Here is an 18,832-nt window from a genome sequence, read left to right as displayed (position 1 = left end):
CTATCCTGGCTTGGAAATATAATCGCTGATTCTTTACTGTCGCTGCAACAAAATCCTGGAACTCCCTCCCTAACAGCAATGTGGGTGCACCTGCACCAGATGGACTGTAGCACTTCGAGAAGGCAGCTCACCACCTTCCCAAGGGCAATTAGGGATGGGCAAGAAATGCTGGTCCTGCCAGTGATGCCACATCCATGAAATATAAAAAAACTGTCCTTCTCATAACTTGCTTTCCCACCTATCTTTGTATCGTCAGCAAATTTGGCTACAATACACTTGGTCTCTTCACCGAAGTCATTAATATAGATTGTAAATAGTTGAGGACCCAGCACTGATCCCTGTGGCACCCCACTAGTTAGTTTGCCAACCTGAAAATAACCCATTTATCCGGACTGTTTCCTGTTAGTTAGCCAATCCTCTATCCATACTAATATATTACCCCAAAACCATGAGCTCCTGTACCTCGTGCAATACCTTTTTATGTGGCACCTTATCGAATGCTTTTTTGGAAATCCAAATACACTACATCTACTGATTCCCCTTTATCCACTCTGCTTGTTACATCCTCAAAGAACTCTAATAAATTTGTCAAACACAATTTTTCTTTCACAAAACCATGTTGACTCTGCTTGATTGTACTGTGATTTTTTTAAAATGTCCTGCTACTACTTCCCTAATAATGAATTCCAGCATTTTCCCAATGACGGATGTTAGGCTAACTGGTCTGCTGTCTCCCTTTCTTAATAGAGGTGTTACATTTGCGGTTTTCCAATCCACTGGGACCTTTCCAGAATCTAGGGAATTTTGGACTATTACAACATAGAAAATAGGAGCAGGAGCTGGCCATTCGGCCCTTCGAGCCTATTCCGCCATTCATTATGATCATGGCTGATCATCCAACTCAGTAACCTGTTCCCACTTTCGCCCCATACCCTTTGATCCCATTAGACCCAAGAGCTATATCTAACTCCTCCTTGAAAACATACAATGTTTTGGCCTCAACTGCTTTCTGTGGTAGTGAATTCCACAGGCTCACCACTCTCTGGGTGAAGAAATTTCTCCTCATCTCAGTCCTGAAAGGTTTACCCCGTATCCTTAGACTATGACCCCTAGTTCTGGACTCCCCCACCATCGGGAACATCCTTCCTGCATCTACCCTGTCAAGTCCTGTTAGAATTTTATAAGTTTCTGTAAGATCCCTCAGATAAGGAGACCAAAACTGCACACAATACTCCATTTGTGGCTTCACCAAGGCCCTGTATAATTGCAGCAAGATATCCCTGCTCCTATACTCGAATCCTCTCGCTATGAAAGCCAGCATACAACCAATGCATCCACTTCTTTTAAGACTGTAGGATGTAGGCCATCAGGTTCAGGGTACCTGTCAGCCTTTAGAGTCATAGTCATAGAATTATACAGCACAGAAACAGGCCCTTCGGCCCATCGTGTCTGTGCTGGCCATCAAGCACCCAACTATGCTGATCCCATATTCCTGCACTTGGCCCGTAGCCTTGGTGTTTCAAGTGCTCATGCAAATACTTTTTAAATGTTGTGAGGGTTCCCGCCACCACCACCTCTTCAGGCAGTGCGTTCCAGATTCCAACCACCCTCTTGGTGAAAAAATTGTTCCTCAAATCCCCCAAACCTCCTGCCCCTTACCATAAATCTTTGCCCCCTGGTTACTGACCCCTCTGCTAAGGGAAAAAGTTTCTTCCTATCTAACCTATCAATGCCCCTCATAATCTTGTACAACTCAATCATGTCCCCCCTCAGCCTTCTCCACTCCAAGGAAAACAACCCTAGCCTTTTCAGTCCCTCTTCATAGCTGAAATGCTCCAGCCCAGGCAACATCCTGGTGAATCTCCTATGCACCCTCTCTAGTACAATCACATCCTTCCTACAGTGTAGTGACCAGAACTACACACAGTACTCCAGCTGTGGCTTAACTAGAGTTTTATATAGCTCCATCATAACCTCCCTGCTCTTATATTCTATGCCTCGGCTAAAGGTAAGAATCCCATATGCCTTCCTAACCACCTTACCCTACCTATGCTGCTGCCTTCAGTGATCAATGGACAAGTACACCAAGGTCCTTCCGACCTTCTGTACTTCCTAGGGTCCTACCATCCATTGTATATTCCCTTGCCTTGTTAGTCTTCCCAAAATGCATTACCTCATACTCTTCAGGATTAAATTTCATTTGCCACTGCTCTGCCCATCTATATCTCCCTGTAATTTAAGGCTTTCCTCCGCACAACACCACCAATTTTCGTGTCATCTATGAACTTACTGATCATACCTCCTATATTCACGTCTAAATCATTAATTTACACTACAAACAGCAAGGGTCCCAGCACTGATCCCTGTGGTACACCACTGGTCACAGGCTTCCAATCGCAAAAGCAGCCTCGACCATTACTCTTTGCCTCCTGCCCTGGATCACATGGACTCTTACCTTCTTAACTAATCTCCCATGCGGGACCTTATCAAAAGCCTTACTGAAGTCCATGTATACTACATCTACTGCTTTACCCTCATTAACACATCTAGTCACCTCTTTGAAAAATTCAAACCAAGTTAGTTAGACACGATCTCCCCCTGACAAAGTCATGCTGATTATCCCTGCCTCTCCAAGTGGAGATTAATCTTGTCCCTCAGAAATTTTCCAATATTTTCCCTACCACTGATAGACTCACTGGCCTGTAATTACCTGGTTTATCCCTACTACCCTTCTTGAATAATGGTACCAAATTCGACGTCCTCCAGTCCTCTGGTACCTCTCCTGTGGCCAGAGAGGATTTGAAAATTTGTGTCAGAGTTCCTATCCCCTCCCTTGCCTCACATAACAGCCTGAGGATTTATCAACTTTTAAGCCTGCTAAAACATCTAATATTTCCTCCCTTTCAAAGCTAATATGTTCAAGTATATCACAATCCCCCTCTCTGATCTCTAGACCTACATCATCCTTCTCCATAGTGAACACCGATGAAAAGTAATCATTTAAAACCTCTCCTATGTCCTCCAGCTCCACACAAAGATTGCCACGTTGGTCCCTAATGGGCCCTACTCTTTTCCTGGTTATCCTCTTACCCTTAATATACTTATAAAACGCCTTGGGATTTTCCTTTATCTTGCCCACCAGGGTTTTTCCATGTCCCCTCTTCGCTCTCCTAATTACTTTTTTTAAGTGCCACCCTACACTTTCTATAATCCTCTAGTGCCTCTGCTATTTTTAGCACTTGGGATCAGCCAGAAGCCTCCTTTTTTTTCCTGATCCAACCCTCTAAACCCCTTGACATCCAGGGTTCCCTGGGTCTGTTAGTCCTACCCTTCACCTTAACGGGTACAGGTTGGCTCTGATCTCTCACAATTTTTTCTTTGAATGATTCCCACTGATGTGATGTAGACTTTCCTACAAGTAGCTGCTCCCAGTCCACTTTGGCCAGATTCTGTTTTATCATATTGAAATCGGTCTTCCCCCAATTCAGTACCTTTATTTCTGATCCATCTTGGTCCTTGCAACCCCATTAGTTTTCCTCATACTTTTTCCTCTAGTGATAGTTTCAAGTACCTCCCTCCTTTTTGCCGCTTGATTTGTTACTATTCTTGGGATTTTTTTTGTGTCTTCTTCCATGGAAGAAGATACAAAATACTTGTTCAAAGTCTCTGCCATTTCTTTGTTTCCCATTAATTCCCCAGTCTCATCCTCTAAGGGTCCAATGCTTACTTTAGCTACTCTCTGCCTTTTTATATACTTGTAGAAGCTCTTACTGTCAGTTTTTATATTTCTTGCTGGTTTACTCTCATATTCTAATTTCACCCTCTATTATTTTTGAAGTCATCCTTTCTAAAATTTTCCCAATCCTCTGGCTACCACTAATCTTCGCAGCATTGTACACCTTTTCTTTCCATTTGATACCATCCTTAACTTCCTTAGTCAGCCATGAATGGTGCAGCCTTCTTGTACCCCATGGTGGCGGTATCGCCTCCTTCGAGCTGAAGTTTCTTTGTTCATCCTCTCTGCCCCGTGGAGCGGCAGCTGAGGCGCCGGTAGCTATTGCTGCTGCTGGTGGTGTTGCTGGTACTGTTCTTTTTGTTCCTCATCAAAGCTCCAAAGTTGAGCTGCATAAGCTGCGCCACACTGCAGTGAAGGCTGACAGCAGGAAAGTGCAGACGAAAGTCAAAAAATTCCAAGGTAGCAGAAATGGTCTTCAAAATGCTGGAAATCACCTCTAAAGCAGTGAAAACACATTCTCAGAACAAATCCTGCCAGCAAAAGCCTTTCAGTTAGACAAGGAAACAACTGTCCTGCTTCATAGAGGCCTGCTCGGGTCGGGAAAAAAGAAACTGACCCGAACCCGACTGAACCACTGCGGACCCGAGCCCGACCCCCTCTGATTTTGCCCTGAGCCCGATCCGAACCCGCCCCGACCATCTCTTTACTTACCTTCGGACTCGGAACCTCCAGGAAGCTGCAGCGCATGCGTGATGACATCATAGTGATGTCACTCACTCACTGCACAGACTCAGCTGAGCCGGGAGTCTGGGACAAAACTAAGTTTTTTAATTTCAATACTTATCAGCAGAGCTTACCACACTTACCGTGTGTCCAGCCCGACCCGAGCCCGAAAATCAGACCCTGAAGATGGGCCCAACCCGAACCACATCGTCGGGTCCAGTCGGGTTTGGGTCGGGTAGCAGGCCTGTACTGCTTCAGTATTTAAAGGCTTTCCAGCCTGTCAATTTCACAGCTGCATCAATCCCTGCTGTGCTCTCACCTTGCTGACCCTGGCAAGTTTCAGACAGATCAGGAAACCAGTTAAAGCCCAGAAAAATCTTCATTCAATTGCATTTCTCAGACCCACCATCCCCACGGGGGTTTCCTGCGTGCCTCCAAACGCACACCAGTTAAATGCAGAAGGGAGTGGGATCATTTTGTGCTTCCGTCACCCCAGAATTTAAAAATGTTTCAACTCCCTGCACACACTGAAACCCGTCCCCACACCAACCACCCCGGCCACTCCAACTTTGACGTTAAAATTCCCCACAAAGAGTGGGAAAGAATAGTTGGATTGAAAGAAAGAGAGAAAAGAGACAGAAAGGAACAGCAAGAAAAAAAATTAAATTTGACATTTTTAAAAGAGACAATTCACAAACTGAAAGAATGAAACTCCATGCCTATAACTGTTTTACTTTCCGGGCAAGAGAAAGGTTGATTGGTAATCATCAACAATTATCACATCGTTAAAATGATACTTCTATTAATTACTGGGCTTAATTTACTGTGATGAGTTTCATGGGCAATAAGTATGCAAATGGAACAACTTTATGAAAATCACAAGGAGATTATACAAGCCTTTCTGGGAAACCAAATGGCTTCCAGCTCAATAAACAACAGAGAGCTTTGGACACCTGGAAAAATTGTTTACGAAGAAGTCACAGGTCAAGATCGATGGTGGTCAAAAGGTTGACCTTCTGTTGTCCGTTTCGCTGTTGAATTGTTTTGAGTTAGGGTTGAACTGCATAAAAAGAGAGAACTTCCAAGGGGAGAAGAGAATTCCCAAGGAAGGAAAGAAGACCACAACCCAGCTCAGCTTTTCAGCACCTCTCTAAAAGACCCTGAGATGTCCACTGTGTCAACTCATCTCGTCTCCTGTCTTCAAAGAAAAGCTTGCTAAATTAATTCTCAATGCCGTTTTAAAAGATCCCAGTGACCCGTCTAAGTGTACTCTCAGGCCAGACTGTATGCCAGTTTTGGAACACAAATTCTCATTTGCTGTTTCTTCCAGACTGAGCAAGTATTCAGCCCAAATGTTTTTTTGTCTGTAATAGAGCTCTAAAAACAAAAATCCCTTTATTTTTCTGGTTAACCGGGGTGTGTGTGTGTGAGGGGCTAAGGTAAAAAGGGAACTTTAATATTTCAATCTGTGTGTTTATGTTTTATTTGATTACTGGTTAGGGTTTGTTTTATAATAAACTGATTAGTAAACAACAAAATTAAGAAACCTGGTTGGTGTGTTTTATTCTGGGATAAAAACAGAGTCCACGATTGACCATATTGGTAAGTGGGAAAAAATTTAAATATATGTTGTGATCCATGGAGAAGTGGAACTAGAATAAACAGTGCACTCCTCCCGCCTCGGTCATAACAGCATATGCCATTCAGACATCGTTATTTTTTTCAGTCATATCCGGCGTATAAATATTCTAATGAACTACAGCATTGACCGATACCAAAAGTGATATAACCCAGCAGATACAATAATATGGGTCTCAATGTCAAACACGCACGGATCCTCCAGGGTTCCAATTGAGGAAGAGAAGAAAAACTGGTTGTGGAGACCTTTTACATAATAATCAAAGTTAATTCATCAGATCTGGCAAGGTGTCTCCAAATTTTACCTTCCCTTCCTGGGACGGTGTGTGTGTGGGGGGACACAGCATGGCGGGCAGGAGACAAAAAACAAAAAAAAGTGACAAGATACCAAAGTAAAACCACCGTGTTATTTTGTATACTATTGATTCCAGCTACCTATCCAATCATACCTTAATGCAAATTTCTGTATCAGGATTGCACTGAAGAATATCCCTCACTATGGTTGCGTTTCCTTTCTCCACTGCCCAGTATAGAGCAGTTTTATTATCCTAAAATCAATGTTAGAAAAAATTACAACATTAAATAACATCTAATTCACTTAAAATTTTACTTTGCCAAATGGGGAGAAAACCTTTTTCTTGGGACTAAACAACAACATTCAATTTTAAATGTCAGCCTTGGCTCAGCAGTATGTGTATTGCCTCTGAGTTACAAGGTTATGGGTTCAAGCCTCACTCCAGAGACTGGAGAACATAATTTAGGCTGTCACTATAGTTCAGTGCTAAGGAACTGCTGCACTGTCAGAGATGTCTTATTTTGGATGAGACTTAAACGAAGGTCCCACCTGCCTTCTTAGGTGGACACAAAAGATTGCGTAGTAGCTATTTTGAAAGACTAGCAGAAAAGCTCTCCTAATCCAAGAGAACAGTTACCCTTCAATCAACAATACTAAGAGAATATTTGGTAATTTCTCTCTTGCGATTTGTGGCACCTTGCTATATGGAAACTGGCTACCACATTTCTTTACAACAGTGAATACACTTCAAAGTACTTTATTAAGGTATGAAGCACTTTGGGACATCCTAAGTTTGTGAAAGGTCATATAAATGCAGGTCCTTTCTTCCCTTTCAAAACACTGTCACAACAAATGATCTAGTGAAGTGTAAAAGATCTACTCATTTTCCCCATCAGCAAGCACCCTGCAACATTTTAAAATACCGAAGTGCTCTATATATCATGATTGCATTCATCACAGTACATAGGGTAGGAACTGAAAAATTAGGAAATAATAAAACTGTTTAAGTTGGGGTTTCATCTCAAATACTGAGATAGCAGGATGTCCCAGAAAGTAGTCAATCATCTCAGTCTGCATTTATAATTTCCAATTTTGTGGATTATTTTAAAAACCATGTCTGCTTAAGTGTTCACTATTGAAATTAATCATCTCTGTATCAATACCTTTACTTGTCTAGCAATAATTTATGTTTAGACTTACCGTTCCCTTGATATCTATGTCAGCATATTTTTGCAATAGAGCTCTCACAATCTCCACATGACCACCTTTAACAGCACCAATTAGGACAGTGTCACCACTCTGGAAAAAAAAATGCACACACAACACGATGGAAATTTCTCCCATGAATTTAATTCCACAACAATCGGGAATTAAAAGATAAAGATAAGATTGAACATAGCATCAAAATCCCAGTGTGAATGTACAAACTAAAGTCAGATTAAGCAAAGTTTAAACCTACTTTTGGAAAAACTTTGTTACATGCACTCAATCCAAGCCATTCATTCAGTTGTTGCTTTTTTTTAAGCACCTCATCTCAACTATATTATTGTGAGGCAGTGCTTCCCTCTGCCAAGACCAGGGGATGGGAGTGGGGGGGGGGGTGAGAAATCAAAGAGCCAGTCATCTCTACCTAATGATGAAGATTTTCTTGCAGCAGGCTATGCAAAAGCATAAGCAGATGCCCAGCCAGTCTGCTTGGTAATGGACAGTGTCGCACAGGGACAAAATGATGAACAAGAAATCAAGACATTCCAAAATTACATTAAGATTACAATATCCCTTTGTATACAGCTTCATTAACAATTATATTAAGAATTCAAGTTTCTAAATGACTGTCAAAACCATGAAGGGAACTTTAATAACTAGAAGCCTATGTATAATAAAATACTGGTTACAAACTTCTGGGAAATACAGTAGCAAAATGCACACTTTTTCCATGGTTTAAGATTGCAAGTTTTCATTTGTGAAAATTTAAATAGACATTGTGAACTCTAGTTGAGGTTAATAAATAATATACTACTAGAAAAAAAACAAACCCTGTCAGGGATGTTGACGTAAGTGCCAGCGTCCAACAGATCCTGAACAATTTCGATGTGTCCTTCCTTGGCAGCAATCATCAAAGCTGTATTTCCATCTTTGTCAGTCAGATTAACATTTGGATTACGATTTAGCAATTCCTTCACTCCCTCTGTGTAGCCACCTTTAACTGCCACTATTAAAGCTGTCATAGAGTTCTACAAGATGATGCGAAAAATTAGTGTTCATTTTTAAATAAAGCTTAAAACAAATAATACTTTTCTAACAGATGATATAGTGTAATATCTTCCTTGCGAGTTATTTACCATATCTGCATATTAGTCTTTTTCCTGTGGCAGTGTACGCACAGAGAGAAGATCAAGCATAGTCTTCGGGTTAATCAGGGTTAGGAGGCAAGGGATAATTGAACTAGGGCATGCTCTCGGCTCATCTTGACAGCATTCTCATCTGTGTCAGAAGACTATGAATTTAAACTCCACCTCAGGATTTGAGCACATCATCTAGGTCAACAAACAATTCAGTGGAGTACTGAGGCAGTTCTGCGTTATACAAGTGCCATCTCTCAATTGAGATGTTAAAACAAGGCCCAAGCTGCCTGCTTGGTTGTATACAAAATCTCTCGGCATTATTTGAAGAGTAAGAAGTTCTCCCAGCATGCTAACCAATCTCCCTGCGTCAAGCAAGGCCACCAAGAACAGATTAACCAGCCCTTCATGTTCCCACAAGTATGCTGACGGCACTCAGCTCCAACTCACCACCACTTCTCTCGACCCCTCCACTAACTCTAAATCGTCATGCTTGTCTGACATCCAATATTGGATGAGCAGAAATTTCCTCCAATTACACATTGGAAAGAACGGGAAGAATGAAGCCAATGTCTTCGGTCCACGCCACAAACTTCATTCTCTAGCCATGACTTCATCCCTCTCCCTGGCAACAGAGAGAGGCTAAACCAGACTGTTCGCAACCGTGGCGTCATATTTGACCTCCAGATGAGCTTCCAGCCACATATCCGTGCCATCAATAAGGCCGCCTATTTCCAACTCCATAACATCGTCTCACTCCAATCCTGCCTCAGCTCATCTGCCGCTGTAATCCTCACCCATACTGCTGTTACCTCTAGACTTGACTCTTCCAATGCACTCCTAGCCAGCTTCCCATGTTCTACCCTCTGTAAAATTGAGGTCATCCAAAACTCTGCTGCCCGTGTCCTAATCCACACTAAATCCCATTCACCCATCACCCCTGTGCTCACTGATCTATGTTGGTTCCTGGTGATGCCATGCCTCAATTTTAAAATTCTCATCTTTGTTTTGCAATCCCTCTATAGCTTCTACCCCTCCCTATCTCTCAAAGGTGCTATATAAATTTAATTTGTTGCTGTATCTCTAATCTCCACTGCTCAGTTATCGGCGCCTCTCCAATTCTGGCCTCTTGTGCAATCCCTGATTTTAAATCGCTCGATCACTGCTGGTTGTGCCTTCAGCCGCTGAGACCCTAAGCTCTGAATTCCCTCCCTAAACCCTGGCTCCTCTCTACCATTATTTCCTCCATTAAGATGTACCTTAAAACCTACCACCTTGACCAAGCTATTGGTCACCCGCGCTAAGATCTCATTTGGTTTGGCGTCAAATTTTGTTTGACGACATTTCTGTGAAGCATCTCGGGATGTTTTACTATGCTAAAGGAACTAGATAGATACAAGTTGTTGTCACTGTTCTTATCTGCTGTTTGTGGGACATTGTTTCATGCAAAATTGGCTGCCTCATTTGCCTAGTATTGCAAAGCAAAATTCACTGGTTGTGAAGCACTTTGGAATATCCTGAGGATTTGATAATATGCTATTTCACTCCCATTCTTCTGGTTAGCTATGTTACAGTGATCCCTATGTGTCACCATGGCCACAAATTTTTACACTTTATTTTGTATGCTTGTTTTAAGTACAGATACAGATTGTGATGGATACAGCTCAAAAGCTTTGAAATAAAGCTCATTTTTAAAGACACTATTTTTTAAATTGAAACTAACATATACTGGAACCTCTTCCATAAAGACTGTGGGCATGGTAGAGAAAGCCAGAGTTAAGAAATGATTTATACCATTAGACAGACCTTCTCTCCTCTGTTTGCAGCAATCTGTTGGTTTTGTACTTTTGCTAGTAGTTTGACAATTGATGATTGTTCATAGGTAATTTTGGTATCTTTCTGCTAATACTGTAGACTGAATCAGCATCATTCAATTAAGGTGATGTGTTGCTTTATTTATTTTAGACAAATCTGATTTTTTTGCCTCACACCCTTTGCATGGGCGATGCAGCATGACATCCGAGTGCGACAAACGTGTGCTAGATGCAAAATTTTTTAATTGTACTCGCAGATTTTCATTGCGCTGCTCATAGACACCAACTTTAAATCTTTGGTCCCAGTCTTTTTTTTTTTATTAGAGATACAGCACTGAAACAGGCCCTTCGGCCCATCAAGTCTGTGCCGACCATCAACACCCATTTGTACTAATCCTACACTAATCCCATATTCCTATCACATCCCCACCTGTCCCTATATTTCCCTACCACCTACCTATACTAGGGGCAATTCATAATGGCCAATTTACCTACCAACCTGCAAGTCTTTTGGCTTGCTTGTGTCACATTCAAATTCTTTCCACATCACAAAGATCTCGGCAAGTTACCTGTCAGCTTTAGCATGAAGAAAATAAAGCAACTTAAAAGCCTGCAAGTAACTAGTGCTCAGATTCCTCCACCTTGCAATTATTGTGGTTTCTTGGGCAACTTTCTTGAAGCATTGGATCTTTTTTATAATAATACCTTTTCCCTGCTCACTGACTAATTCCTAGTCTTTAACAAAAGATGCACACTTTCCTATAGTAGAATAACATTCCTCCACTTAAAGCTCATTATTTTGTTGAATTAAATGCTAATTGGAGAGGAGGGTAGTCCATTTATAAACTCAATCTGCTAACATTCCCCCTTCAACTGGCTGAAGCTTTCCTCACCAAATTGGAATGAAGATCTTAAAGTTAAAAATGTAAGAATCAGGCATCATTAACAAGTATATGCAAATTTCTGTAGACAAATGTTTTTTAAAAAGTCAGTAAAAATTTCAATTGGGTACTCTGATTTTTATCCCCTGTAAATTATTTACAAATTCTTCACTAAAACGTCTTACAGACTGGACTAGGCAGATAATTGCAAAACTCAATTCTTATGTAACCCAATTAAGATTATTTAATTTGTACTCAATAGAAAGCCATGTTACCAGAGATGAAAAGGATAACTAAGACTATTGCTGCAGTCAGTTTATGTTTGATTTTTCTTGTATATTAAGTGCCATTTTAATGAACAGAGGCAGTAGTAACTCATTGAGTCAGAGTTATACAGCACAGAAACAGGCCCTTTGGCCCATCGTGTCTGTGCTGGCCATCAAGCACCTATCTGCTCTAATCCCATTTTCCAGCATCTGGCCCGTAGCCTTGTATGCTATGGCGTTTCAAGTGCACATCTAAATACTTCTTAACTGTTGAGGGTTCCTGCCTCTACCACCCCTTTAGGTACTGTGTTCCAGATTCTAACCACCCTCTGGGTGAAAAAAATTTTCCTCAAATCCCCACTAAACCTCCTGCCCCTTACCTTAAATCTATGCCCCCTGGTCATTGATCCCTCCGCTAAGGGAAAAAGTTTCTTCCTATCTACCCTATCTATGCCCCTCATAATTTTGTATACCTCAATCAGGTCCCGAAAACAACCCTAGCCTGTTCAGTCTCTCTTCATAGCTGAAATGCTCCAGCCCAGGCAACATCCTGGTGAATCTCCCCTGCACCTTCTCCAATGCAATCACATCATTCCTAAAGTGCGGCGACCAGGACTGTACACAGTACTCCAGCTGTGGCCTAACTAGCATTTTACACAGCTCCAATTCGGACAAATTCTCAAAACAAACTCCACTGGACTCAAGAAATATATGTAGAAAATTATACCAGAGTAGCAGCAGGCAGGTCACAGTCCCACAATTTGATGCATGTTGCAACAAATTAATTCAGCAGGAATGGTTAACTTCAAATTTGAACAAAAGACAGTGCTCTAGGAGGCACTGTCTATAAAAGGGTTCTACAGGCAATAGACAGGGTGTGTAAAGCTTTGCTATCACTATTCTGCAGACTGTTTCGATCAATGCTTAGGTGGTGCTACAGCAGCTTCACCTAACTGGCCCAGAAAATAGCTTGCAAGAATAATTATATTTACTGTTAAATATTATTTACATGTCCTTAAACTATATGCTACAGAGTAAATGCCAATTAAAGCCAGGTTAGGTGTTTCTCATGCAAAGAAAAGTCACTCTGTACTACATTAATGCAACTCCTACTGACCAATTTATCACCAATGGAAGAGGGTTGAGACAGGCAGCCCCTCTCTGATAAACCAAGGAGAGAAGGGAAAGGGAGTGAAAGTCAAGTGACAAGGGAAAACAAAATTAACAAGGGAATGAGCCCCAAACATTTGAAAAAAGAGAGATTAACACTTCACTTGGTTAGATGATTCATAACCACAGGCACCAAAAGATAATAAACTTACAATAGATCAATTTACTTTGCCTCCATAACAGACTAATTTCCAAGCCACAAAACCACTCAACAGTAGGAAATAAGTAACTTTAAGAGTTAACAAAGAACAGTCTATCTGATAGATCCAATAATATTCATTATAAAATGAAGTACTCGCTATTATCGCTGGGTCTGCCAGGTTGAATATTGCAATGTTTGCATTTTATCACTTGCTAAAGTTAATTTACAATGATGACATCAGAGCATCATATTGCAAGGCCTGTGGCACTGATAGCATTAAGTCCTGAATATCAAATCATTCAAGCAATACTACGCCAAGTAATCTTTAATTTGGAAAAATCATTAGCACCAATCAATTCAAATGTGTTCAGGGGCTATTCCAAAACATACTTACACACTGAAGATTCTTTATTTCTATGCAAAGCTCAGGTGCACTTCACTATATTTCATCATAAATGTTATAACTTACAAAAACATTTTTGTTTAAATCTCTGCACATTTCAAATTGCTGAAAATACATACAGCCCCTTCTTGATCGACATCAGCACCCATTTCCAACAAATGCTTCACACACTCAAGGTGACCTTTTCTGGCAGCCCATATCAATGGAGTTGTTCCATACTGAAAAAAGCAACATTAGAAAAAGAAAAGCTTTTTACAAATATACCGTAGCTTCTCAAAATGTATTGCTTCTATAATTTACAGATGGGACCACAGAGACATGGTTTTTGAAGATTCGTTCAACATTTGACAAGTTATATTCTTGACCATCCTCAATCCCAATTGTACTGCCTTCCTGAAGTCACAAGTAGAATCCTTTCATACACAAATAAATGGAAATAGCAGGTAAACACGAGATTTGAATTTTTTTTTTATAATACCCCCATATGAAAAATGGTATGGGCTATTTTCAGACATTTACACAGTCATAGCCAATTACTTTATAAAAAAATTAAATCTCATTCCCACAATATTTCACCCAGTTCTGGCAGAAGTTACATTAAAAGCAATACTTTGCAAAAATTATTGCAGTAGAACTCTGGCTACATATCCAATAATACTTTGAACTTAATGGAAGTGAAAAAAATTACTTAAACATATTCAATATAAAACTGGTTATCCAGTATTTTTCCACTCAACTTTCAAACCTTGGCACTAGCTTTGAGATTCAAATCATTTTTAAACTAGTTCATCCTCCATTTAAAAATAATCAATTATATTTCAGAATGACAGAATCACATTGAAAATAGAAAAATAGCTAACCCTTTCTCATTCTGTAAGTTTATCCCATCAATACACAAACGTTAGTAGGAAAGATACTCCATTTTCCTTACAAGATGTTGTGCATTCGTCCAACTAAAGCCTCCTCCACATACTGCAGCATTATGCCAGATTGGGGAGCAAGACCTCGAGGGACTTCACCCCTTGAAGATGCGGATATTGTTATGACTAATCACATGACTTTCCTTTGCATGCATTATAAATGGACATCCCCAATCCAACTAGCCAATTTTTTCCCCAGAGGAGGCAGAACACAGATACATTTTAAATATTTAATAATTGGATAAATACTTGAAAAGGAAAAAATTATAGAGCTGTGAGGAAAGAGGGAAATGGGACAAATTGGTAGCTCTTTCAGAAAGCAGGCATCAGCATGAAGGGATGAACGGCTTCCTTTTAAGGTGTATTACCCTATGCAATCTATATCATGAGACAGAGTATGCAGGCACAGTTTGTCTTCACCTTGGTATCATAAGATCATTAGAAGTAGGAGCAGGAGTCGGCCATCCGGCCCCTCGAGCCTGCTCCGCCATTCAATAAGATCATGGCTGATCTTTTCGTGGACTCAGATCCACTTCCCGCGCTCTCACCGTATCCCTTAATTCCTTTATTGTTCAAAAAGATATCTACCTTAGCTTTAAAAACGTTTACTGAAGAAGCGTCAACTACTTCACTGGGCAAGGAATTCCATAGATTAACAACCCTCTGGGTGAAGAAGTTCCTTCTTAATTCAGTCCTAAATCTGCTCCCTCTAATCTGGAGGCTATGCCCTCTTGTCCTAGCTTCACCTGCCAGTGGAAACATCCTCTCTACTTGTATCTTATCTATTCCCTTCATAATTTTATATGTTTCTATAAGATCCCCCCTCATTCTTCTGAATTCCAATGAATATAATCCCAATCTACTCAGTCTCTCCTCATAAGCCAACCCCCTCAACTCCGGAATCAACCTAGTGAACCTCCTCTGCACCCTCTCCAGTGCCAGTACATTCTTTCTCAAGTAAGGAGACCAAAACTGCACACAGTACTCCAGGTGCGGCCTCACCAGTACCTTATACAGCTGCAACATAACCTCTCTGCTTTTAAACTCAATCCCTTTAGCAATGAAGGACAAAATTCCATTTGCCTTCCTAATTACTTGCTGTACCTGCAGACCAACCTTCTGCGATTCATGCACAAGGACACCCAGGTCCCTCTGCATAGCAGCATGCTGCAACTTTTTACCATTCAAGTAATAACCCTTTTTACTGTTACTCCTACCGAAATGAATGACTTCACATTTATTAACATTGTATTCCATCTGCCAGACCTTCGCCCACTCACTCAATGTATCTATGTTCCTCTGCAAAGTTTCACAGTCATCTGCACACTTTGCTCTGCCACTCATCTTAGTGTCATCTGCAAACTTTGACACCCTACACGTGGTCCCTAACTTCAAATCATCTATATAAATTGTAAATAATTGCGGTCCCAACACCGATCCCTGAGGCACACCACTGGTGACTGATTGCCAACCAGAGTAGCACTCATTTATCCACACTCTGCTTCCTGTTAATCAACCAATCCTCTATCCATGCTAATACTTTACCCCTAACGCCATGCATCCTTATCTTATGCAGCAGCCTCTTGTGTGGCACCTTGTCGAAGGCCTTTTCGAAATCTAGGTACACCACATCCACTGGGTCCTCATTGTCCACCTTGCTCGTAATGTCATCATAGAATTCCAAAAGATTTGTCAAGCATGACCTGCCCTTCATGAACCCACGCTGCGTCTGCCCAACGGGACAATTTCTATCGAGATGCCCTGCTATTTCTTCATTGATAATAGACTCAAGCATCTTCCCCACTACAGAGGTTAAGCTAACCGGTCTATAATTCCCCATCTTTTGTCTACCTCCCTTTTTAAACAGTGGCGTCACATCTGCTGTTTTCCAATCTGCTGGGACCACCCCAGAGTCCAGCGAATTTTGGAAAATTACCGCCAGTGCACCTGCGATTTCTCCCGCCATCTCTTTTAGTACCCTGGGATGCATTCCATCAGGGCCAGGAGACTTATCAATCCTTAGCTCCATTAGCTTGCCCAACACTACCTCTTCCGTAATAATGATTGTTTCCAGGTCCTCACCTACATTCGTCTCTTTGTCAATTACTGGCATGTTATTAATGTCCTCCATTGTGAAGACCGATACAAAATACCTGTTCAATGCCTCGGCCATTTTATCATATCCCATAACTAAATTCCCCTTCTCATCCTCTAAAGGACCAACGTTTACTTGAGCCACTCTTTTTCGTTTTATATATTTATAGAAACTTTTGCTATCTGTCTTTATATTCTGTGCTAGTTTTTTCTCATGTTCTATCTTACTTTTCTTTATAGCTCTTTTTGTGGCTTTCTGTTGACCTTTAAAGTTTTCCCAATCTTCTAGTTTCATGCTGTTTTTGGCCACTTTGTATGCCTTCTCTTTCAATTTGATAGCCTCCCTTATTTCCTTAGACACCCATGGCAGATTACCCCTTTTCTTCCAGTCCTTCCTTTTCACTGGAATATACTTTTGCTGAGCACTTTGAAAAATTGCTTTGAAAGTCCTCCACTGCTCATCAACTGTCCCATCATAAAATCTTTGTTTCCAGTCTACTTTAGCCAAGTCCTCCCTCATTCTATTGTAGTCCCCCTTGTTCAAGTGCAGGACCCTGGTATTGGATTTTATCTTCACTCTCCATTTGTATTCTAAATTCAACCATACTGTGATCACTCCTTCCAAGAGGATCCCTAACAATGAGGTCATTAATTATTCCTGTCTCATTACACAGGACTAGATCCAGGATAGCTTGCTCCCTCGTCGGTTCCATTACATACTGTTCAAGAAAACTATCACGGATACACTCAACGAACTCCTCCTCAAGGCTACCCTGACTGAGCTGGTTCGACCAATCTACATGTAGATTAAAATCCCCCATGATAATTGCCGTACCATTTTTACAGGCATTAGTTATTTCTTTGTTTATTGCCCGCCCCAATGTGATGTTATTATTTGGTGGCCTATAGACTACTTTTTCTTCTTAAGAGTTTCTAATTTCCACCCAAATGGATTCAACCTCATTCTCCATACAACCTATATCATCTCTCAGCACCACCCTGATGTCGTCCTTGAATATCAGAGCTACACCACCTCCCTTACCTTCCTGTCTGTCCTTCCGAATAGTCTGGTATCCCTGGATATTTAACTCCCAGTCGTGACCAACCTGTAACCATGTCTCCGTAATGGCTACCAAATCATATTCATTTGCAATGATTTGTGCCGTTAACTCATCAACCTTGTTACGAATGCTATGAGCATTCAGGTAAAGTGCCTTTTTGCTAGCTTTCTTACCCTCATGATTTCCAACATCTCTAATAACAACTCCCGAGTTATCCTTCCTTTCTGCTTCTTTCATAGTCTGCCTTAAACTTAAACCCTCCTGCACACACGTTAACCTGCTGCTTACCTTTTTATTTACCATCATACTCCCTGTCGTTTTCCCTTTCCCTTCCCCCCCGACTCACTAGTTTAAAGTCCTAGAGACCACCCTATTTATTCGTTTCGCTAGAACACTGGTTCCAGATTGGTTCAGGTGGAGACCGTCCCATCGGTACAGATCCCCCCGGTTCCAAAACTGATGCCAATGCCCCATGAAATGGAACCCCTCTTTCCCACACCACTCCCTTAGCCACGTGTTTACTTCCCTAATATTCTTATCCCTAAGCCAATATGATGTGGGGAGAGGGGCAGGAAGGTTAGAGAGTGGGATAGGACAAAAAAGTGCAGAAGGGGGTGGTGGAGGGCAACAGTAGAGTAGAGAGAATTTCTTTGGAAAATTACCTTAAGAGTTAGAGGGGATTCTGTGCATGAAAAATATAATTTTGGCAAGATGGGGTGGGGAGGAGCAGCAAACAAGAATTGGATCAAATGTACTGTTCTCACAAAAGATTGGTCAGTGATGCCAATGTGAGACCATCTAAAATCAATAGTCTATAAACCATTATGTGATCTGAGTTAAGATGGTCATGATGGAACATTCTTGATGCAAATACTGTCATATCTGGTGAGCAAGAACAGTCAGATTTAGGAACAGTGGGGTGGTGGAGAAGCAGCACATCAAGTTAGGAGACAGCGCTGCTAATGGAGAAAACAGTGAAGGAATAAAGATACTGAAAGAGCTGCACTGTACACCTCTTCAACTGTAGTAGGGGTGGAGGGCTGAACTCCAACGATGTTACTGCAAAGGGGGTTGGGCTCACCCCCCACACAAAACCACATCAAATCAAACTGGTAGCATCAGGACAGTAGGTGAGAATATACTGTGAATACAATGACTGCGGATGGAATGGATGGAATTTTCACTAAGCTGTTTGATAGCTGGCTGGGTTAGTTTAAGAATTTTTAGTAGAATTGAGGATTCATTTCAAGTCCAATGAATGAATAGGTTCAAGAGGAAAGTAAATAGGTTTATGAAGTTCCAACGTCAATTACAATGATGATTTGTATGGAGCTCAGAAGCCTAATC

The 18,832-nt window shown here is 41.2% G+C and overlaps 1 protein-coding gene across 5 annotated transcripts in view; it reads right to left on the bottom strand.

The window, feature by feature from the left end:
• The window catches only part of LOC137356506 (kinase D-interacting substrate of 220 kDa-like), a 222,811-nt gene that overhangs the window by 125,775 nt on the left and 78,204 nt on the right, over positions 1 to 18,832 (bottom strand). For all 5 annotated transcript variants that reach the window (XM_068022406.1, XM_068022401.1, XM_068022395.1 and 2 more), the window contains exons 8-11: positions 13,530 to 13,628; positions 8,429 to 8,626; positions 7,593 to 7,691; positions 6,547 to 6,645 (exon numbers count right to left, since the gene is read on the bottom strand). In XM_068022406.1, the coding sequence (XP_067878507.1) occupies positions 6,547 to 6,645; positions 7,593 to 7,691; positions 8,429 to 8,626; positions 13,530 to 13,628 (495 nt within the window). The remainder of the gene's footprint in view (positions 1 to 6,546; positions 6,646 to 7,592; positions 7,692 to 8,428; positions 8,627 to 13,529; positions 13,629 to 18,832) is intronic.

This window comes from Heterodontus francisci, chromosome 3, assembly GCF_036365525.1.
Source record: "Heterodontus francisci isolate sHetFra1 chromosome 3, sHetFra1.hap1, whole genome shotgun sequence".
Lineage (NCBI taxonomy): Eukaryota > Metazoa > Chordata > Chondrichthyes > Heterodontiformes > Heterodontidae > Heterodontus > Heterodontus francisci.
The sequence above is the reverse complement of the archived record's forward strand: the minus strand, read 5'-3'. Positions and strand labels throughout refer to the sequence as shown.